The 23830-nt window shown below is 47.7% G+C and overlaps 1 protein-coding gene across 1 annotated transcript; it reads left to right on the forward strand.

The window, feature by feature from the left end:
• The first annotated feature begins 13555 nt into the window (after positions 1-13555).
• On the forward strand, positions 13556-23599 carry ADPRH (ADP-ribosylarginine hydrolase). The gene is made up of 4 exons (XM_083806224.1): positions 13556-14079; positions 14932-15278; positions 21255-21615; positions 22327-23599. The coding sequence occupies exons 1-4, from the start codon at positions 14024-14026 to the stop codon at positions 22712-22714; spliced, it is 1152 nt and encodes a 383-aa protein (XP_083662350.1). The 5' UTR covers positions 13556-14023; the 3' UTR covers positions 22715-23599.
• The last annotated feature ends 231 nt before the right edge of the window (positions 23600-23830 follow it).

The raw sequence follows: 23830 nt of genomic DNA on the forward strand, positions 1-23830 counted from the left end.
ATTAGGTGGATTAGAGGGACTGATGTAGAAGTGAACTGGGCTTGTTAGACCATAATGCAAATCAGTTTTATTTTGACATAACAAAACAGGTGGTATTTCTACAGAGAAATCAAATACCAGACCAAGAACAGGTTACACCTTTTTCATAGGGAAAAAAAATATATTCTATATGAAACGGCACAGAGGAGCACGATGGTGAATCAGAGTGGGACTTTGTGCCTGTCCGCTGTGGGGTTTCTTGAACACGTGTTTTGTGATTTGGGCTCTGAATTCAATCCTGTACATTTGCACTCTACCCATGCATATTCTAATGGGGGCATCAGCACAGTTTGAAAATGCAGATGACACTAGGACCGTATAAATGCTTACAGACGAGTGTTTTCTTGGTAGTAAGGGAAGGAAAAACATACCATGAACTCAGCTGTACATAGGCTGCTTTCCTCAGTCACAGTCACAACTCTCCCTTTACCAATCCACCTCCCCTCCCCACCACTCCCATATGGCAGTGCAGCATTTTAGGCAAATCGGGACCGAGCTTCCCTGCAACTCAGATGGGCCCCCACAACTTTCTGCTCCTAATCACGTATCCTGCATCATTATACAGTTACTGGCAGCCCTGCTATAGCTGCGCAATTTACCATCTCACTTTCATTTTAAATTCAAGCTTTCAAAAAAATTTTTTTTTGCCATTAGCATATCACAACTAAAAAGAAACCCCAGCCTGTTACATCCACATCTGCATTTCTTGCTTGGGGTTTAACCCTGCTCTTAGATGAGCAGTCCCAGGGAAAGTATCTGAGCTTCCCAGCCCCTGAAAGGCCTCCCTCCTGGCCACCCTGCCTTTTCTGCTGGGTCCCACTCGTCGACCGCCAGCCTGTAGCAAGAAGGCCTTGTGCCCCTTCTTACCCACTGAGCAATCCAGAGCAGCTCATTGCCTCATTAAGGCTGTCTGGATTTGATACAGAAACCCTAACTCTGTTATTCTTGGCCAGGGCTCCTTCTCCTTTTCTAAGTATCATGGCTGTTGGTATCTTGTCGTATAGAAAGCTCCCTGATTGCGAGGCGATTGCAACAACAGAAACAGCACAGCAGTCAAGTGCTTTGTTCTGCTCTGATCAGAGGCAGACGTCATAATGTGTCCATCACTTAAAGCTTCCCTAAGCACATGTCCTTGATTCTCAGAAGCCAGCCCTTCAAGGAAGGGGTGTTAGGCAGTCTTAGTCAGGAGTGCTAACAAAGTTGAAGGACTCGTATTGAAGTCCCAGTTCAAAAGAGGCTCCTTTATGTGAACACGATAGCAGGTACTATAAGCCCAGTAATTTACAGCGGAAGTCCCGTAGGAATAAGCTTTCTCATGCACTTTAATAAGCCTTCAGCATTTTAACTATATGTGCTCCAGGGTCAAGTTTAAACGTGTGTAAGAAGCATGGCAGCCTGAAAAGGGAAGCTTGTATTTAATAAGAAAACTGACTTTAAATTCTGCTAAAAACAATTGCTGTGGAAAAGAGGAAGATGTAAGAACATCATACATACCACATTTTTCCTTTGCTTTCACACAAAATGTTGAGGAAAAAAGCAGAAAAGACAAGTGAAATTTTGCAGCGTATGTGCTGTGTGGAAGAAATTAACTTGACTAATCAGCATTTGTGGTAGAAATCATTGACACTGGAGAGGAAGACTGTTCAGTTACATCACTACTAGATTTCTCATGTTGACCTACTGAGGATTTTTCCGAATGGCAGGGCCTCCATTGCAGAAACAGCACAATCAGACTTTTGCTGTTTTCATCACTTAGTGATTACTGAAAACAACCAAACCACCACCTCCTCCTATTTCTCAGTCAACATCTCACAGCAGAAATATATCAGAAAGAGAAGAAGTGGGTAAATAGTGAAAAACAACACACAGCACCTGCTCTCCAGTGAGGATTCATAATCACATGCCCTGCTACAGCACTGGGATCCCTTTGGTTGGTGTTAACATGAAGAACGGACATTCCCGCCTTTGTTAATCTGAATTAAAAGCACGCCTGCGTGCTTTTAGTACAAGGACGTCCAGGCTGAATGGAAAGTATCCAAGATGTGTTTACAGAGATGTACGTCACCAAAAAATCATTGTGCAAGTGCCCTAAAAACATTTTTGTCTGAGAAATGACCCCCATTTCAAAGCAGATTAACATTTCTAGGAAGTATTTTTTCTCAGCATTCGATAGCTCCAATATTATCATGTGAAATAAAAGGTACATGGAGTAATGAACTGAATTGAGCTGATAACACTCATCTGTTCATTAGTGGAAGTAAATGACTTTATTTTTTTTTTCCTGTAAGAGAAAGACAGATGGCAGCCTTACTAAACAAGTCCTAATGTCTTGAGAAATTAAACTGTTCAGACAAAGGTAGGCTGTCTCCTACGCAATGGCAATAACAAAGGGAAACACTTTGTGGGGAAAGAGGAAAATCCAGCAGTTTCGGGTTACAGAAAATCACTTTCGTCTTATAAAGGAAAATAACAATAACAAAAACCCCACAGCTCAAGAGATTCCTTGCTCTGGTTTCTCCCCCTAGCTGTCCCCAACCTTCAGACTATAAAGCTGCCAAGATTTGAAGAAGTTAAATGCTTCAACTCGGCACAGATTAGAGCCTAAGTGTGGTCTTGTTTACAGAAAAAAATAGAACTTTCAGGAAACAATAGCAGGCTTCACTTAAGCAACCCCCCTTATGCAAGGCAGGAGAGATGGCCCTGGTCCCTCAGAGCATGGGAAGGAACCACACCTCTCGTGCCCTAGACCCTTTGCTGAGAGGTCTCCAAACTCATCTCATCCAAAAATGCTGCTGGGTTATGGCCCACTTCAAGGGGGATGGCATTTGATGTGCACTGGCACTCAGGCCAACTGAAGGAGGAAAAATTGTATTAATAAATTAAAATTGCTTAGCAAAGGTTGCACACATTTGCTGGGCATCCCTTCCCTAACATCATCTCTTAGATACTGTGCTTCTCCACTGCCCTGGACCCAAGTTCTCAAGGGACCTGGGCTGAAAAAACAGATTGCTTAGCTCAGTAATATGAAGGTCCCAACTGTGCCCTAGTAAGACCAAGACAGAGAGTTGCGGCTATCAGAGTGTGCTGGGAACAGGGGAATTACCAGAAGTACATCGCCTGACCCTCACCAGAGTCCAGCATATGCAATAACCAGCTGTGGAAATGCCCAGGGCATGCAGTAGTGCTTGGCATCAGCTTGGCCATGCACAGACGGGTAGCATGCTTTGGTGACACGCATCAGAAAGCATGGGTAGTATGTCTGCTGGGCCATGTTAAGTCAGAAGTGGTGAATAAATTTTAAACAAAATCTGATGACTCAGAAGCAGGGAAATTAATTAAAGTTAGGCAAATGCAAAATGCACCCACCCTATTTGGCACAGAGTAATTTTGTTTAGAGTTGTGGTCAGTGGCACAGGGTCTAGTTGGAGGCCTGTAGCTAGCGATGTTCCCGGGGGTCAGTACTGGGTCCGGTCCTGTTCAACTTGCTCATCAATGACCATGGTCTCCAGTGGTCCCTTCCAACCTCAACCATTTGGTGATTCTGTGAACACATAACTTGAGTCCTGATACTGTATGGATATCGGATGCTTACTGCTCAGAAAGCACCAGGGCTTCTTGCCAAAAAGAAAGTTGTCTTAATAATCTGGGATTAACCTTCTTCAGTCACCAGCACAGCAAACTGTGGTCTCTGTCACCATGCTCTGCTGTTATGAGGCATCACTGTGTGTAACCACCATGCAGAAGAGCCCAGCATGCTCATGTGGTTCACGTAGGAAACAGCGGGTTTCTGCCCCGCAGCATGCAAGCAAGCTAACATCCACAGCCGCCCTCACTGCCCCCCCTGTCTAGTTCCTGCAGGCTCTTCCTTTGCAGCAGGAGTGGTTCATTGGCTTGTAACGGAGAACCCAATCTCCTGTGGTTTCCATCCCAGTGTATGAAGAGAGAGCAGAAAACACCCTGTTTCTCCTTCATAAAGCAGGCTGCACTGACTGCAACAGCTATGCCAGGCAGCCACAGCCCTCAGCAGCACCAGGCTGTAAGGAAGACACGGGCTGATTTTTTGTTTAATGTTTTCAACATCTATTTCAGCAGAGGGGTGGCTTAAGCTTGGTGGCTGGCTGTACTGTGCGGCAAGTTATGCTTTGTGCTGGTTGCTTCCCGGGCTTCTGCTGGCTCATAAAGGGCTGGGAGCCTCAGTCCGTTTCCACAAGCAGCTTAGGCTCCCAGGACACAGCAGTTATGGGGTGGGAAGCACGGCTGTGGCTGAGGTGGCCTCATCCTGACAGCACTCATGCTGGCCCAGGCACAGAAAGCAGGCACAAGGCAGCACTGCGTGCAGCAGCACCAGCTGAGTGATCAGGGAGATGCTGCTGAAATGCAGCACCTGGGGGTGCACGCCGGGCTGTATTTTCCATTTTTGCATTATTACACAGCTGAGATTTGAATGCAGAAGTGCTCAGGCATGAAGAAAGGACCTGCCTGACCTCAGGGGGCTGCTGGAGCCCTGCCCTCTCTGCCATGGGTGTGAGCAGCGCCAGAGAGCAGCTGAGGACAGCCAGCTCCCTGGAAAGCCTGCCTAATCAGGCATTGTACTACTTGGCACAAGTGACTGGGTCATGGGGAAAGTGATTTTCAATCTGGTTCTTATCCCGACAGGACAGGATTGCTCTGTGCTACGTGGGGAACTGAGACAGCCCTTGAGCTCAGTAGGCAAAAAAGTGTAAGGCTCTTATTCTGCTGTGTCTGAGGGCTTTGGTCCTAGATATTTTGGAGAGGTCCATGGAAGTTCAAGCTGTCTTAATCATAAAACCACAGTGACGATGAGAAACTAAAACACTGCAAAGTAAGCAAGTAAGCCTTTAAGCATGTGTGTCAACACAACAATGCACAGATATGAAAATGCATGTGTAAAATGAATGAGCTGAGGTATAAAATAGAGTTTGAAAAACAGTTCTTTGAGTCTGCCTTCTACATGGTAGATTCTGCTGGGTATTTGTCCTGCCAACTTGGGGAATTGGTAAGTATGACTAAGGGCTGACTACCTATAAGTGAGTTTTTCTTGTCAAAATCTTGTTTTGATTTTAGTAACCCCCAGTTAATTAATGTTGTACTTGGTTTCTATGCTGCACACTTGCAAGAATCCTGAGAATTATTTCAATATGATCAGTCAGAGAGAGGGACAAACCTCACCCTGGCACATTCACCCCTCCGTGCTCCCTTGGCATCTGGTTCAACGTGCTAACCCAGTGAAAAACTAACTAAATAAAATAGACTTGCTTTTCTGTGCCATCTTTGTGAGATGCATCAATTTACTGGAATATCAAACAAGCCCTAGAACCAGCATCAGCAGCAGAACCTGGTGAGTTGAGGTTAGAAAGACGGGATGGCTCCTGGTAGCAAACAGAGGGCATCAAATCAGCGCCAACAGTGCTATACAACAGTGTGAATACTGCTCTGACACAGATCTGTGTCAGAAACACTGGTTTCAATGGGAGTCAGACCCCAAGAGCAGAACTGTATGTGCTCGGTAGAGGGATTAGTGCAAAGGGCCTCCAAAACCTCCCTCTGCAGTAAAGTCATGCTGACACCCTGTGGGATGGCTACTCCTCACGTTAGAGTAGTTTTCTTGCCAAACACAACGTTCTTGGGCAGATTTACTTATTTAGAGACAGCTATGTATCTGTCCTTGCCAATGTGTCCGCAGACATAGATCGTGCTAATGGGCACACAAATCAGGCACCAACATGGGAAGTGCAGACTCAAGGCTTTCAGGAAGCAAAGCTCAGAAGGACTCAATTCCAGAAACCTGCCAGGTTGACATTTGAAGGTGGGAGGGGGAGTTCAGGAGAAAACAAACAAAAGCAAAAGCCCCCACAACCTAAAACAAGAACCAAACCTGAAAACATTTGAACCTCAAACCTAAATGTGGTGTCCAGTGTTGGTTTGTTTCTTTTCCCTTCGAACCTAAAAAAGAGTGATTTTCTGTAAGTGCAAGCCATGGGACTTCCCCCTTTACATGGGTATCACACTTTTTTTGGACAAAACCCTCAGACCTCTGGGGCATGGATACTTGTTTGTGTCTTCCTGGTGACTTCAGGGACACCACCCACTCGCCGTGAGGTTCAGGTGAGCCTGCCTGTTGAATTCAGCTCCTCCACCAATAAATCTTGTCTTCTGCTTACGGCACCGGGAGAGGGCACAGGCTGAGGCAAGGCCTGAGACCTCACCATGCTCATGAAATGCTGTGAGAGGAGACAAGCCAATTTCATGGCACAGGTGCCGTGCTTGGCCCATTCGGAAGGCATGCTAAGGCACATATATACTCACAGATTCCCCCTCTGGTGTTGCAGAGCTGAGCTCTTGTTTACTGAAGTACAAGCAAGTATCACTGGCAACCCCGAGATGACCTTTGGAAATAAGAAGAGCCTTCACAAACACCCAAAAATGTCTTCAACCTGAGGAGATCTCATCTCTGGTCACAGTTTTCTTCTCAGCTGCACAATAGTGAGGATTCATCATCATTTATGATCAACCAGAACTGCCCTTCCCCTATACTTTCCAGATGGCAGGGACAAGCTGGGAGCAAGATGTCCTACAGCCAGGCTCTGCATGCACAAGCTGTGACTTTTTGCTGCCGACTTTCATTCTGCTGCCCTTATTCCAGCCCTAGGTGCCCTCAGCTCTACTTGCTGCAGGCTGAGTGATCTCTGCAGCAACCAGCCCTTCAAATCTGACCAAATCTGATTGATGCCTGTTTTCTTTCTGGGTAAACAAGATCACCCCTCTGAGGAGCCCAGTTAATAACCTCTTTCCACCCTGCTTGCTTCCCTTAAGACAGAGCCTCCTGACATCCTTTCTTTAGGTAAATACTTACAATACTCACATTAATCCTCTGTTTCTCCAGCTCAGTGGTTTTGCCTGTAAGGGCTGCCTTTCCGAAGTCCTCTGTCTGTGTAATCAATTATCTTATCAAAAAAAACAACAACAACCCACCCCACCAACCTACTAAGATAGCCTGGCATGAGATAGATAGCCTTGGTAAACTTGTTTTGCACTTTAACTCTTTTTCCATGTACTGAGGTCAGGCTAGTTGGCTGCTTGGAGGCCCCGGCTCACGTACCTCTCCAGCCTTGGTTGTGTAATGATAGGAACGACCTTTGCTATGCTCCTCTCAGTGGCAGAAATCCTTACCACTGGGCTATGTTTTCACATGCTATCTCCTGAACTTGGGGCAATGTAGCCCCTCATTTCCCCCTACCACCACCCACGTGTACAACTGCCTGCTTTCCAGCTGGTGTGCAATCAGTTCTTCTGGCTTGCTGCCTCCTGGCCAAGGCATGAGGCACTACGGGTTCATTTATGGCTCATTTATGGCTAGACACATTTGTGTCAGTCCAAGCACAGCCTCCCAGGTTTCGCTATCGCAGGCAAAGCAAGCCATGCATGGCTGCGTTACATCAAAGCGGTTGGCATGTCAGGGATATACTGTGGAAAAACTGAGAAGGCTCTGGAGGCTGGGGATGGGATAAGCAACATTTCATTTCCAGCACACCAGTCCCAGCGCATGCAATGACTGAACAGCATGCAAAAAGATCTCACCCTGCGCTGGCTCTTACTGCCCTCCGGCTCTCTGGCAGAGTGGCTGCTTTGACAGAGCAGAGACCAATGCATTCCCCACATCCAGCTCACGCCTGTCCTGACACAAAGCCTGATCCCTGAGCTCGTGCTCTTGTCACATCCATGTCAAACAAGAAGCTGTTCGGTGTTCTCACTGCTGAGGGCTTGGGCTGGAGCACGAGGGAGATGTCTTCTATAAAGAGTATTTTCTCCTGTCTGCTCCACGCTGAAGGAATCATAGAATCATAGAGCCACAGAATGGTTTGGGTTGGAAGGGACCTTAAAGCCCACCCAGTTCCAGCCCCCTGCCATGGGCAGGGACACCTCCCACCAGACCAGGTTGCCCAAGGCCCCATCCAGCCTGGCCTTGAGCACCTCCAGGGATGGGGCATCCACAGCTTCTCTGGGCAGCCTGTGCCAGGGCCTCACCGCCCTCTGAGTGAAGAATTTCTTCCTAATATCTAATCTAAATTTACTCTTTTTTATTAAAGCCATTCCCCCTTGTCCTATCCCTGCACTCCCTGACAAGGAGTCCCTCCCCAGCTTTCCTGCAGGCCCCCCTTAGGTACTGGAAGGCCGCTGTAAGGTCTCCCCGGAGCCTTCTCCAGGCTGACCAACCCCAACTCCCTCAGCCTGTCTTCGTAGGAGAATATTAACTTTGCAGAGGTAGTGCAGAGCATTGTGTTGTATGAACCCCAGGAATACTGGACCTACAAAAGGCGCAGCATCTTTGTTTCCACACCTCCCTGTGTCTGCTGGGGTTGTGATTTTCTTAACTTTCAACTGACTTTTGACAACGTGTGGTCTAACAGGCATCACCAGTCAAATACGTTTGTTTTTCTCCCCAAGCCAGATCCTCTTTCACTATCTTGCATGTTTGTGCAGCCATCTACTTGGCAGATCAGTGACAGATCATCTCCTCCCAGATCTCAAATGCTGTCTGTTTTAAAAGCAAGAGGTTTCGTAGTTAACAGCAGCCTCTGCCTAGTGATTGCTGTCAAGAGCTCGCCCATCCTTTCTGCCAGACCAGGGCCATTGTGGTGGCAGCACAGAGGTGTCTTTTGTGGCCTCCTCCAAAGGCATTGCTCCCCTGTGAGCATGGGTACGTGCACGGGGTGCGTGTCAGTTCGGAAGTGGGGAGGGCAACTCACACCACCGTCCCGCCCCTCCTTCCAGCAGGACTCTTCCACGCATCAAGGCAGTGCCACCATTGAATTGCATCACAGAAAGTGCGTAAGTAGAGAAAGGAAGCAGGCAGATATTTTTAAGCCTCGTCAGACCAATGGATACAACAGTGTTCAGCGATCTTGTTCATGTGTTCCTCTTCTGTCACACACAAGCACTTCCCAATTCTCTGAAATCCAATTCATGAAGAATCAAATGCAGAAGTAAACTTTAAAATGTCGTGCCTTGCTGTCCTTTCTACTAAGCATTTTCCCACTAATCCTATGCCCCTTTGTTATTTGGTATACAGTCACAGATGAGAGTCTGTCCAAGGAATGGCAGAGTTTTAGAGGGAGATGGTGAAGAAACAGCCAGAAGAGAAAGACAAGAGAAGAGGCTCAGGTCATAGTCCAGCATAAGAGAAATCCCAGTGGTGGAAAATAACCACCCAATCAAATAACTCAAAGACACCACAGGGCTTTTCCTAACCTATCATATCTAGGATTTTGCCCAGTCTCAGTTTAAGTCATTCAAGCTGAGGAAAGTCATCCTTCAGCCAGGCAGATCCTGGTGCTGTCAGTGCTCCCTGATAAGCTAACGGGAATTTCTCAACACCATTCCCACACATCTGCTCCCCCAGACCTCAGCCAGTGTCCCCATCTCTACCCCCTCTCAAGTTAGCTGACTCTGTTTGGTAGGATGGAGACCCAAGTGGGCTTTATGCTGCAGGCAGATGACCCTCACCAAAAGCCTTCAAATTATCCTGCCAGTGGCTGTGGATTGAGTTGGCCATAAGGCAGGCTTGGTGGGCCCCTGTGCTCGCAGGCGCGACACCCCTCCAACGTGTCCCCCAGCCCCTACATGCTCCGAAAGGACAGGTGCAACTGCCAGCAGCTCATGGAAAGAAAGCAGCCCACAAACGCCTTCGTACTGCAGGTGGGGAGCACAGTGCCAGCACTGGCACACGACTGAAAATGAAAATGTCACTTTATTTACATCAAGGAGCAACTAGCCTGCCAGCCCCGCAGCCTCATATCCGCCGCTTGAGCCAAATCCCACATCCGCAGCAGCTGAACAGGATTGCTTTACTGACTTCCCTGGGCTCATAAGCAGGACCTGCAGTCTGCTGGGGTGCTCCCTGTACCCATACACTCCAATTTACCAAATAAAACAGCTATAAACCTAGTGGAGGGGTGATAAAAATGAATTTGCAGTTCCTTTTACCAGATGTGGATGAGGGAGAGGTGATCGCAGCCCTCAGCTCATCCAGGAGATGTTCCCTGGGATTGACATTGCTGGATATCCCTGGTGGCCATCACAACACCTCTCTCCCTGGTGAAGAAATTTTTTTTGTTTGTTTGTTTGTTTGTTTGTTTTTTTTTTTTTTTTCCCCCGTTTATCTTCTACCCTGAAGAACTGCAGTTACTTGAAACCGATTTTTTTTCCCCTAATTTTTTAAATGCATGTTAAGGGCATTTTAGGAAGCACCCTGAAGAGAGGTGCAGGTAACACAACGCACAGATCACACTACTTTTTCAGTTTCCTCTTTGCCCTGGCCAGAAGCTCTCTCAGACAGTTTGTAGAAGGAGCCTGGAAAGAAAGAGGCAGATACTTCTGCAACGAAATTTGGTTTCCTGAATGAGAGTCTGAAGAGCAGTATTCCCTGAAGCCAAGTCGGTCACACGGAGGGACTTCCTCTGCTGCGCTCTCTAAAAGCCGCTTCAGCCAAGTCCTTCAAAACTTCTCTTGTCACTCCCCAAAGAACACCCACGCAGGATCCCATTTCCAGGCAAAAACACCTCTGCGCTGGCTTCCCCTCAGACACAGGCTGTGTTTGGAGTCAAGGCACTCGCCCGCTTACTCAGTCGTGTTTCCCTGGACAGCACCAAGCAAGGTGGGAGCCCCCCGCTGTCATGACCATGGGAAGGCAGGCAGCAAGCAAGAGTCTTTGCCCCACCAGATGGAAAAGCCGCGGCAGAAAGCTCCTTGCCATGCCTCGGGTGAAGGAAGCGCAGGGCCAGAAGCACCTGCTGATGCTGGCTGCAGCCACCGAGCCAGACTGAGTGCAGCAGCCCCAGCTGCCCCACGGCGGCGAGCATCATGCACAGGGTCACACACCGCCAGCTCACCTCCACTCAGCCCGTGGAGGGCCGCAGTGAGCTCTCCAGGTCCCCAGCAGCCCTCACGTGGCCCTGGCAGCTCCTGCTTTAAATGTCAGTCACCGCGTGTTACAGTGTGTTGTTATTTACTGGCCAGTGACAAAGAAAGATGCACACCTGGGGACTGAGAGCTAGGGTAAGCCCAGAAGTATTTCCCCACTCAGAAAAAAAAAATGCCAGCTGTCATTACAGAGAAAAAAGAGCTATTAAAAGAAGGAGAGACTGCTAGAGATTGGCCGCGGTCCAAAATGAACATGTGTGAGGGCCCAAAAGACTCTTTGGAAAGTCACCTTTTAATATAAGGGGCAAGGGAAAGGTTCACACTAGAGGTGAAGAATGAAAATCCCAGATGTCCCCTTGCAGCCCCATTTCAAGGACAGCTGTAGGGTTTAGAATAGAGGCACTGCCAGGTTCAAGAGAGCACAAGTTTGAGCTGCTATCATGTGTTTTTAATTTACACATTATTCTAGATCTTGGCCTGAAGGCCTCAAGTAGTTCTCTGGAAATGTCCCACAGGTCTAAATCTGCACATGGTCCCAACACTGCAGTCCGCCCTTCACAGCCCCCCAGAATCAGGCTCTTAACCCTGGGTTCATCTAGAAAGGCACATTTTTTTTTAGTCAGAGAGAATTACCCTTTTTTTCCAGATGAACATGAAGGAAAATTCTGAGTCTAAGCAAGTACTAACCACAGTGTCCAACACATGGCAGGGGCATGTCAGTGAGCTGCTCCAAGGTGGTACTTTCCAGAAGGCATATCCTGGCCATAGGTCCACCGCAACTTAAATTTTCATATAAAAAAAAAAAAAAGACAAAAACCCCAGAAAGGTGCAATATCATGAGTCTTTAACTTTTTGCATGGCTTATAAGCAGGTCACCCTTGCCAGATGGGTCCCCACCTTCCCATGCTGTTGGATGAGTCAGGGCAATGCTGCCCTGCACCGACCCCAGGCTGGTGGTGTGCCTGATGGACAGCGCTCTCTTCATGCATCCCACAGGGTCCCTTTGGGAATAACATATTCATTCAAGCCTGTAAATTGCCCCTCTCCTCACCCCATGCTTGTGGGCTTCTGATGATGGCTCCGGCTGTTGGCTGGTCGGCTGCTGCCTGTCAGTGAGTAGGTCTCGCTGTTTTTTTGTGACACATCTGAGACGTTGCTTAGCTCCAAGGCATGTTTTGGTTTCATTTTTTAGGAAGCTGAAAGAGATCAGGAACCAGAAAACAGTGGCACGATCCGAAGATTTCAGTGCCACAGGCATTTTGTGCTAATGCAGAGGAGTTCTCTCATTTTCATGGCCATTTGGGGAACCCTGCGACTTTCTTTTCTTCTGCCCTTACTGCTGCAGCAGAAGCCCTTCCTCACAGAGAACCAGCCAAAAGCAGGAGGGGTTTTCCCTCTCGCAGGCCCAAACCTTAGGAGACAAAAACCCTGTTTTGCTTTTAAGCATAGGAGCAACCTGAGTAAATTCTGAGCCATTCTGTATAAAACAGACCCAAGCAGAAAAGGTCAGCAGGCACCACTGGCTCTGCTGATACACCAGAAACTTCTTTTCCCACTTTCTTTTCTGTTACTGTTTTGTGTAGCAGATGCTTCTCAAACTCCGCGTCTACAGCAGGGTGGCAGAGAAGCAGTAAATGTCTGAATGGACACTGAATACTGAACAGCCGAGGCCACCGGGGTGGATGCTCCAGCACAGCTCAGCGTTCTCAGCTACCTGAAATCCCCCAGGGCCCAGCTCCAGCCGGCTGTCTTACTTGCCCCCAAATTCCCCAGGGACTCTGCTCTGGCCCAGCACTGCAGTCTTGATTGCCCTGAAATCCCCCAGGGCTGCAGCTCTAAAACTACCACTGCTTTCTCTCATAGGCATGGGGGGATTTTTTTATTTTGATTTTTTTTTCATACATAAGAGCTGTTGGTACCTCCTTGCATGAATCAGGGCTCTGGAGATGTGGTGTGTGCCTGCCAAGGGACCGTGAGTTGGTGAGAAGGTTCAGCCTCTGCAAATGGTGGTCCAAGCCATGCTTATTCTTATTTCTTGCTCCTGCTTCCTTTTTCTTTTCCTTCTTTGCCCATTCAGTAGACACCCCGAGCTACATAGCCCCAACAAGCATAAAAAAAAAAAAGTTTAAAACTTGTAGGAGGCAATGGTGTCATCAAGCACTTTGAGATGCAAAGAAGCAGGACCACCAACACAAGACAAAGCAGGAATCAGCCCAGAGGAGGCCTGGGTCTGCGAGGGGTTTGTGCTGAATCATACAGAGCTCCAGGTAAATACTGGAGGCTAGCAGGGCCCAGAGGATAACTTGTGCTGGCACCCAGGAGGAGGCTGGCGGTCCGGCTAAAAGGGGTATGTGTGTGCTCAGGAAAACAGTGCATAGCTTCAAAAGGAAAGTAAGGGGGGGATGCCAAAAACATCTGTCATTTTTACCTTTTTTTTTTTTTAAGAAAATAATCATTTCCACATGGCGACTTCATTTCCAAATTGACTGTATGGCTCCTAAGGGCAAGAAGACAGAGCAGAACCCCGAAAATGAAAGGGGGGAGGCGTGGGAGGGAAAGCGGGGGCTGGCAGAGGAGCATACCAGGGGGCTGAGCAGCAAAGCCACAAGGCAGGGGACACCCTGGGAGCGAAGCCCGGCAGTGCCGGGGCAGTGGGGTCGGTGAGGGCTGGTGCTCCCCTCTGCTGCCACCCTGCTGGTGGTTGGCCTTGGCCTTCCCCCTGCCCCAAGCGGTGGCAGGGGCCATGGCCACCGTGGCGTCTGATGCCTGAGAGCAGCTGCAGGGTTTGCTCGGTGGCCGTGCTGCAGCTGCTCTATGTCTGGAGAAGGATCTCAGGGCTGTGCTGACAGAGCAAGCCTTCCGCCTTCCTCCCCCTCTTCCCTTCCCGGGCCGGGCCTGTCGCGGCGGTGGTGACGCAAAGAGGACGTACTGCGCCGCCACCGCCGCCGTCCTGGAGGCCTCAGCAGGGTAGCCTTGGGAGAGGCGCTGGTGGCAGGACCTCGCCAGGGCCCGGTGTCCTTGGCTCGGCGCGGTGTCCTGCTGGATGGTTGGGCGAGGGGATGCGAGGAGCCGGCACCCTGCCTTCGGCATCCTGGCCGTGTAAGTTGTGAGGGGCTGCGACGGCGCTGTGCAGCGGGAAGCAGCCTCCTCTCCCCCCGGCCAGGCAAATCACATGCTTAACCTCAAAGCAGTTTTTTAGTAACTTAATTTCTTTGCTGCGCCTCTGGTTTTCTTTCTGCATTTTTCCTGGGTCATGTGACGAAGGGAGACTTACAGGCTCCTTAGCGCATATCAAGGCACAGAAGCAAAAAGCAGCAGACCCTGAAGTGCTTTGGCTGATGGGGGGAAGTGTTGCTTAAAATACCCGCTGGAGTACCTGGTTTTGGTTGTGAGAGCACACGTGTCTATAGCCAGCCTCTGGAGACGGGCCAGCTGTTGGTCAGAGCCCCTCTCTGCCACTTTTACCAGGCTCTGCCTTACGCTGCTTAAGAGTGAATGGACTGGCACTGAGTGTGTAAAAGCGGGCTTCACTCTCAAGTTATCCTCGTGGTATGAAAATCACTGGGAGCCTGATCCAATCTCCTTACTCCCGTGGGCTATGTCTGGTGAAAACGTGGGTTGCCTTTACTTCCCTACATATTTCTGCAGTACTGCCGTTGCATTTTGGTCTCTGAACACACAGCATTGTCCTGGCTGGCTGCTGCCCTGGCAGGACGTGCCCTGCTCTCCCTGCCTCAGGGCTGGGCTGCCCGGGTGATGCAGCACACCTACTACCTACCGAAGGGCCAGGGGGATGTGTGTGCTTTGAAGGAACATACTCTCTGAGCGAGATGCAGGTGCTAGGCCACGTTTCAAGGCTACTGGAGGTTAGCATTAAAGGCTTGTACTAAACTGAGAAAGATTTTCTTTACTATCCTCCTCTTTTTTTTTTTTTTTTCCTTTTCTTCATAGTACTTTCTGCATTGAAGCAATCCTGGGGCAAAAATTGTGTCCTAAGGAGATGGAAAACTACGTGGCATCTATGGTGCTGAGTGCGCTTGGAGATGCGCTGGGCTATTACAATGGGAAATGGGAGTTCCTGCAGCACGGCCCCACAATCCACAAGGAGCTGGCGGAGATGGGAGGACTCAGCAACATCAGCATCAAAGGCTGGAAAGTCAGCGATGACACAGTGATGCACCTGGCCACAGCCGAAGCGCTGGTAGCTGCTGGGAAAAATCCACGTTTAGAGCATCTCTATTCCCTGATTGCAAAGAACTACAAGGAGTGCATGAAGGACATGAAGGGCAGAGCCCCAGGTAACCCCTCCGTTATGTTGCCTTGGCAGAGCTGTCCTCTGCCCCTCTCTCCTTGTGGCTACTGACTCTCGCTTTCATGCAGCTTGGAGCCAAGGCTGGCCCTGCTTCTGCCCAGCTTCTCACCTTAAGGCGTTGCTTTTGGCTGTTTATAGCATTAATCATATTTCATGTAAAGCCAAAAGTTTTCTACACTTAGTACCCGTTTCCAGATGAATTGAAGAGAATAGAAAAAGGCAGGCTGAGGTGTTTGGGCCGTCTCAGAACTAGATGAGAAAAAATGCTGTTTTGCCTACATTTATAAGACATTCTTACAGGTGTGTTTGAGGCCTGGCCTTGAACTCAGGGGAGGAATGCTGGGTTTTGCACTGGGGAAGTGTCTTTTCCTACACTCTTGGAGGAAAAATACAAATTCAGCCATGTATAATGTGCATCTTGAAATGCTGTGTTAAGATAACACCTCTAAACAGAGCATTAATAGAGAACTTCCTTTGACAAATGCAATAAATTGCACATAAAATATTTAAAGGCAGGGAAATCCCTGCATGGAGTAATTAAGTTCATTAAACCCAAATTCTACCTTTGGCTAGCTCTGAGTGGCTACTTTCTGCAGCTGGACAGTCAGGCCACAATTAAGATCTCTGAACCTTGTAGGTCCAGCCTCTCTCTTTTCTTGGCATGACCACAATGCTGCCAAGTTTGGGGCACAAGCTGCAGGGACTGGCAGTGCATGGCAGCGTTTGGGAAGGATACATTCACAGGCTGCAATATCCAAGCTGCATGCAATGTATTCCTGCAGATCCTGGTTCACCCAGGCCTGCTTACCCAGCACTTCCCTGAGGCCCCCATCTCTCTTTCTGCAGATGGCCCAGCCTCCTGCGGATGCTTGAAATAAACTTAAATAGGAGCTTTGGAGGCTGGGCCTCTAACTTGGCTAGTGCAGGCAGGATAAGTGTCTAGGAAACATTCAAATGCTGCAATGCTATGCAAAATTTAAAAAAATGAAAAAAGTTTGGCTGGACTCATGCCTATCTGGATTGGCCAAAATATATCACAAATGTTCTGGCTTGACATTAAAAGACGTTTTCCTGGGAAAGACCAAATCCTGCATTGTTCTCTTAGGGTCACTAAACATAGTGTGACAGAGGTGTACAATTAAAAGGTAAAACAGATAAGAAACTTGAGCAGGAATTCTGCGTACCTTTCCACAGCCACTGCTTACCCTCATGTCAAGGGCTGAAATATCAACATTCAGTAAGACAGATAATTTCAGTTGTCAGAGTAGATTAATTAATAAAATATTTAAGAAGAGGTAATGATGCTTGCTAGGATAGCAGCAGCCAGCAGGTTAAATTTTTGACAGAATTATTGCTGTTTTGGCAAAGGAGCAACTTGTACGTCCCCTAGCTGATGGGGTCTGCCAAGGTGGACCAACCACAGCTGTCAATGAGACAGCACCTGGAAGCTATTTTTGTCTCTGCTATCTAAGCTTGGTGGCTACAATCTGAGATGAAAAGGAGAAGAGCCTAAAATTGGAATGTTAGTAATTAATAGCTAAGTATAATAGCACACCTGCTGCAGTCCATATGTGAGTAACTGGGCTGCAGCATGCTCACAAGCAGTTCCCATTTGGAAGTAAGGGATCTCAAAGTAAATTTGCTATGGTGACTAATTGGAGTGACAAGGAAAGGTCAGGTTATCTGGCTGAACAAAGAGATGCAAATTCTTCAGTGAGCACTGGTTCCACAAATGCTTGCCTCATAAAATTCTGTGATGGAGGGAAAGTAGTGTGGAAAAAATGGAAGTCTGATGAAAATGCTCTTGCAACAGCATTCAGGAGTTCTCCTGCTGCAACCACAGGAAACGAGTTGAACAGGTCTTAGCCTCTGAGAACTTAAATTTGACACTTAGCTGTCTACTGTTCACTGCCTTACTACTAAAGGGAACACCTAATCCATATCCTTAGAAGCTGTCTGCATTCCAGGGTCTCCATGTTGTATTTGTAAATAGTAATGATAGAAGTTGCGTGTCAGTAACTTCTTAAGGCAGTTCAGAGTAAATAGACGATAACTGGAAACATAACCTGAGATGATGCTCTTCTGAACAGATTAAATACTCACTGGGGAATTGCAGCCTTTAAGGCTGAGAATGGAAAGTTGCTGCTGCAACTTTCACCCAATAGAGAGGAGATTCCCCTAGAATAGTGGGGGAAAGTCACATTGTTCACCCACACAAGGAAAGCCAGACCTGAAAACCAAAACCCACAGTAACAAAGGGATTCCCACACCTTTATTAGTCACCAGAAGGCCACAGTAGGGTCCCTCAAATAAGCAGCCCCAAGAGAGAAGGGCAGTATATCTCACTGTCTTAATTCAACGGCAAGTTAATCCCTACCTCTATTATTGCTCTTTGTGGAGTGCCACAGGCCCAAATTCATTATTCTTTGCAGATAGCAAATCCAATGAATTAAGTGACACAAGAATGGCCATATTTCTTTTTCTATGATGTTACACTTGCCTGCAAAGCTCTCCAGGAAACCTTCTGCTTCAAAGCTGTTGCCTGTTGCTCTGTTCTTTTTGGTCTAAGTCCTCTACCTATGGAATTATTTGTGAATATGTGATCGTTTGAACTCACCTTTATTATGTGCACTGACAGACCCTAACCAGCTGTTACTGTGCTGTTAGTGTTACCAGCACGTCTGTACTCATGAAAAGTCAAAATAAATGGCATAGAAGCCTGTTCCAGAAATAGCATCCAGTTGTACATGAAACTTTTCCAGACTGGCTTTTTTCACAGTGCTTTTTGCTTGCATTTCTTTTTTCCTTAAAACAGTATTACATTTAGTTTAGTTTGCATGAAGTTCCTAACCAGGATTTGGTAAGTGTCCAAGACAGAATTTCTGGATTCAGAAACTCCCACAGGATTATTTTTTTGCTAGTTTTTTTTTTTTTAATGCAGTTTAAAAAAAGGCCTAACAGCATGTTTTCAACTTACTCTTCCTTAATCAGATTTTGAATGTTTTAATATTTTAATTGTTTAAAAGCATGAGGATCATACTTGTAATACATCACTTCATAAATCACCAGAGTCCTACCTGTTGTATACTGGTATGATTTACAATTTTTTTTCATTTGCATGTTGTGAGTAGTAATCTCCTAAAGTAATATGTACAGGCTTAAAGCTGCAATCAAGTGTCTGCTTGCTATTGCAAAATAATGAGTCTTTCTTTACAGTTTAAGCCTTGTCATCTTCCTCATTTTTCTTTTATAACAGTTAATGAACAATCCCGCTGCTTATCAAGCACTGAGTTGCCTGGTCCCAACATGTCAAAACACGTCCTGACGAAATGCCCTTCTTGCAGTTCCAAGAAGATTACAGAGTTCATTTTCCATTTGTTGTGCATATTTTGATTTTGAGCTATCCTAGTCCCTTTGCTCTTACCCTTTCCCCTTGTCTTTCTGCCAGAAAGTCTGTCTTACCAAGGACATACAAATACGATAATTGGCTCAGCTTTTTAAAAACTTGGTTTTGTTTGATGGGATCTTTTTAGGTCCTATATAGGTCATAAGCGCAATGCTTAGTGTATTTAGATTTGTAAACTGCTTCTATTTTGTGTTAATCATAACAAAGTTAGACATTATACTGATAGCACACTTAATGATTTTGATACATAGCAGCCAGCACTGAATTAATAAACTACACAGAAAGCATATTTAGAGGCTTGAGTGCATGCCCACTTTGAGACACCACAGAAATAACCTGCTTGGCAGTTCAGTTAGAGGTTGGTGAAGATCAGTGCTGGCGGAGCACGGTGCCACCCCTATCAAACACTCTGCCTGCTGCTGCTTCCAGCGGAGGGACACGGCCCTGCAGTTCTCACTCTAAATCACCTGGAGGAAGGATGTGTAAAGAACATCTGGACTGATCCAGGGGCTGTGTGGGACAGCAAAACCAGAAAGCTTCATCTACCAGTGTGATGCCAGCATCTGAGCAGAGGCCAGCACGCAGGCACACCAGGCAGGGCTGAGGCTGGTGAGATGGCAGCTCTGCTTTGTGCCAGGGTCACGCTGCGGGGAATTCATGAGAATGAAAGTAGCCTGACAGTGTGGGCTGCAGTGGTCGGCAGCCCTTCTTTTTCCTGTGGGGAAGCCTTGCATATGCTGTTCCCATTCTCAAAATTTATTTCCGATGACAGGCTGGCTGCACAAATAGTGTGAGAGCAACAGGACAGAGCTGCTTTTTCAGTTTGAGACACAGTGAGCTGGTCCACCAGAGCACAGAGGGCTGTACCCTGTGCTGATTTAATATGCATGTAATGTACCGACACTGTCAGAAGAGAAGGCTGCTAAAGAAACGTAGACCAGAACTGTAAAAGGATCCATGTGACATTATTACTGACAGCAGCCAACCAGTGCTAGCACTGCTAGTATGTGGCCAGGAGCCAATCTTAAAACCGTGCTTGGATTTGGAGGTATTTTGGTTACAAGGGTGCTGTAAATGTCATGTGCTGGTAAAATAGACTGACGTACACCATATCCTACTGCCAAGCAAGGTAGAAGAGAATCAAAGATAATGTAATACTTGAAACCTATTTCCTCTTCCTCGCACACAAGCATTCAGGCTTAGCACTTAAAATTTTTTCTTGGTCTTCGCCAGGGAAGGTTGCTGGGCTCTGAAATTTGGATGTATTTGTGCAAGTGACTTTAACCTATGAAAGGGCTGAACTAACATGAGTATTATCAAAGCAGCAGCACTGGAAGAAGCAGAGTCACTTTGAAAAATAAATAGCAGAACTAGGAGAGGGATGGAGGTGGGCAGTGAGGAGTTGATGTGTGGCTTCCCACCTGAAGAGGGAAAAAGTTGGATTGGGGTGTCCACTTAGAGCAGAAGACTGAAGAGGAGAGCCAAAGTATATACAGACTTGAATAGCGTGGTGAATGGATAGTTATTATTTCTTGCAATTAAAAAAACAGAGGGGAATTTAAGGAAATTGTCAAATGGCAGTTTAAAATAAAAGGAAACACTTTGCATAACAAAATCGTGGCTCAGATTACCATAGGATGTTAGAGGAGGCTGAAGTCATGCGTGGGTTCAAGATAACGAGGGCAGCTCAGGGCAGCTAGGTCCATTGGGTGTTACTGAATGTTACCGTTTGGACCCAACTTGAGACTCAGGACAATTCCTCTGTCTGCTGAAAGCCATGTGGGTGTTCTCGGGAAAACACTGTAGTTGCCACATTTTTTGTAGCCTTTCCATAGATAACCGGCTAGTGGCGATGTTTGGAGAGCAGCTAGTGGGCTGGGCAAACCTTTCAATTGACATAATACAGTTATTCTTCAGCTTATTTAGGAGAAATACAGCAAAGCTACTCATGCAAAACCCTGTTGCAGTGAGGAAAGTACAGCGTTCCTCACTTTCTGACAAACTTAAACTGCAGCAAGGGAGATCTGGGTTTATTGCAGGGAGTATTTCCTAGCACTGAGGCAGAGAAGTTTAAACGTCTGCCAGGAAAACAGCAGAGTTACTTAGTCTTGCTTTGGGTCTGGATCAACGTGATCTGATGGCCCTCCAAATCTCCCTTCTATTTATGGATATCTAGATATCTAGATAAAGTTGTGCATAATATACCTTGTTTAGATAGTATAAATGTTTTATAGATGCTATTAAGCAAGCAACATGAAATGTAAATAGTGACAATATAAATTGCATAAATAAAAAATCAGCAGTGGAGTGTTTTTTACCCCCCTGGGCTTTATAATTATTTTCACAAACTGGAATTATCTGGTCTGCTTGGGAATATGCAGGGTGCAGTTGTCAATTTAAGGCAAGAGCCATACGCGAGCAGACAACTTCTGTATTTATAGGGAAGCCTGAATCTTTTCCACAGGGCAATGCCCTCCTACCCTGCCTGTCTTCCATCGGTTCCCGTGCTACAGGACGCTATCTCCGCGTGACGTGTGGTTCTTCCTCCCTGCCCAGGTGCCATGTGTCAGAAAAATGCTCTGAAGCTGGAACCGGGGAAGCCGGACGGCTGGAGGATCCCCTTCAGCCCCAAAGGCGGAGGCTGCGGGGCTGCCATGCGCTCCATGTGCATCGGCCTGCGCTTCCGCCGCACCGACGAGCTGGACACCCTGGTGCAAGTCAGCATCGAGAGCGGCCGGATGACCCACCACCATCCCACCGGCTACCTGGGGTCCCTGGCCTCGGCCCTCTTCACAGCTTTCGCGGTGAACGGCGTGCGCCCCCCGGCCTGGGGGAAGGGGCTGCTGGAGGTGCTGCCGCGCGCCAAGGCCTACGTGCGGGAGGCCGGCTTCTTCGTGGAGGAGAACATGGGGCAATGGTGAGCCGCACTGCTGGTGCCAGGCTTTGTTAAAATTAAATTAAGCCTCATGTACGGGAGGGTGAGCGCTGTTTATACCTAAGCTTGAGTAATCACATTATGGTTAACTCCGAGAGCAGCTCATGCCTGCCACGGGATCCAGTCGGTTCAGAACGTTTCTGATGTCCCCCAGGAGAAAAATACACCTAACATCACAAAAAATTGGCAGGTTGTTTTAGTGTCATGTAGCTTTGACATTTTTTGGATCCGATATGAGGCAGCTAGACTTGTCATCTCAACCATGACCTGATGAAAGATGGGAACCAGGGCTGGGGAAGAGCACCAGGTCTAGGGCTGAGCTCAGTCTGAAAGTCGTAACCAAATCTGGATGTGTATTCGGCGTGGCTCTGTGCACAGACACGGGTAGAGGTACGCTGAGTTTGTGAGGATGACTCAGTTCTCGATCTGAGCCTTCGAATCCTTTGCAGCGCAACAGCGGCAGGTGGTGGGCTGCCTTCTCCCATGTGGCTGGAGGAAGGGGAAATCTAACTCACTGAAACATGTCCTTGTGCCTCTTACTGTAAATCCTGTCCCTTGTTTGACAAACGGGGGACGCCTACCATTTTGCTGAGCTGCTGCTCCGGGCTCTCGGCAGCGCATTTTCTGGTAGCTGGGTGTATGCTCCTGCAGGACTTCTCTCACACCCCCTCTGTCCCGTGCCCTGTTCTGCAGGTATTACTTTGAAGAACAATGGAAAAAATACCTGGCGGAGAGAGGCATCTTGGACGGGGTCTCGCTGCCCACCTTCCCCTCCAAGTACGGCGTGGAAGAGAGAGACTCCTTCTACACCTCCCTCAGCTACAACGGCTGGGGGGGCAGCAGCGGGCACGATGCCCCCATGATCGCCTACGACGCGCTGCTGGGCGCGGGGGACTCCTGGACAGAGCTGGCTCACCGGGCCTTCTTCCACACGGGAGACAGCGACTCCACTGCCGCCATTGCGGCCTGCTGGTGGGGGGCCATGCACGGCTTTCGGGGGGTCGCTGCCTCCCTTTATGCCCCTCTGGAGTACAGGGAACGCCTGGAGAAGGTGGGCAAGGACTTGTACCGCCTCACCTAGGTGGGGGTGGCAGGACCCACCCCCCCAGGAAGTATGCTTACGCCACCTGCTGCCTTTTGCTTAATGTACTTGAACGTAAACCTGTGGGAGGCTCATGTTTCCTGCTTGCGTGTGCTGGTGTGGCAGGGAGGCCACCGTGGGGTTTGGGAGCGTTGGGGGGGAGCATCTGTAGCATTAAAAGCTCTCCTTTGCACACTGATTATAGCATATACAGCCTGAGACAACTACTTCGTTGTGGCCTACAGCTTCCTCACAAGGGGGAGTGGAGGGGCAGGCGCCGATCTGTTCTCTTCAGTGACCAGCGATAGGACCCGAGGGAACGGAGTCAAGCTGCGACAAGGGAGGTTAAGGCTGGCTATCAGGTGGAAGTTCTTCACTGAGAGGATGGTCATGCGCTGGAACAGGCTCCCCAGGGACGTAGTCACTGCATCAAGCCTGTCGGAGTTTAAGCAGTGTTTGGACTGTGCTCTTAGTCATATGGTCTGAATTTTTGGGTAGACCTGTGAGGAGTTGAACTCAATGATCCTTGAGGGTCCCTTCCAACTCGGGATATTCTATGATTCTATGAATATTGGAAAAAAATAATTAAAAAACCTACTGGCTTCTACATTGCAAATGCATTTTGCACAATTTCACACTGATTTTGCTATACGTGTAAAAATATATCACAATTCCCTATTTCAGTTAACTGGGGAGTTCAACCCTACTGACTAAACCCTTGTGGAAGGTAAAGGTGGGTAAAGAGAGAATTAAGATGTTGCATTTTACATCAGCTTAAGTAGATTCTGTAGTGAACTACAGTCTTCTGCTTCCATCAAGGATGTTAATATTTGCTTACTATTTACCATGTATTATTCCATTAAAAAATGCTTCTTCAAATCCAGACTACTTCACTGCAAAGCGCTTACTATTTTAAGAGCAATTTCAAAACCAGTGTTCAGAAAATAGCCCTGGCATGTCTCTGTTAAATACTATATGCTACTATGAGATGAATGAATGGATGGGAAGAGACGGTATGCCTGAAGAGCCAGAGGGTGCAAGGTGGCTGCAAGCTCCAGCCTACCTGAGTGGAGATGTACTGCTGGGGAGGGAGGAGAGCTGGTGCATCAGGGAGCA

This window comes from Anser anser, assembly GCF_964211835.1.
Source record: "Anser anser genome assembly, chromosome: 1".
Lineage (NCBI taxonomy): Eukaryota > Metazoa > Chordata > Aves > Anseriformes > Anatidae > Anser > Anser anser.

Bases quoted from the DNA above. Each gene is read 5' to 3' on its own strand.
- ADPRH (XM_083806224.1), top strand. From the start codon at position 14,024: ATGGTTGGGCGAGGGGATGCGAGGAGCCGGCACCCTGCCTTCGGCATC. The intron at 14,080-14,931 runs GTAAGTTGTGAG...TTTTCTTCATAG, and splicing joins GCCTTCGGCATCCTGGCCGT to TACTTTCTGCATTGAAGCAA. The intron at 15,279-21,254 runs GTAACCCCTCCG...CTCCCTGCCCAG, and splicing joins CATGAAGGGCAGAGCCCCAG to GTGCCATGTGTCAGAAAAAT.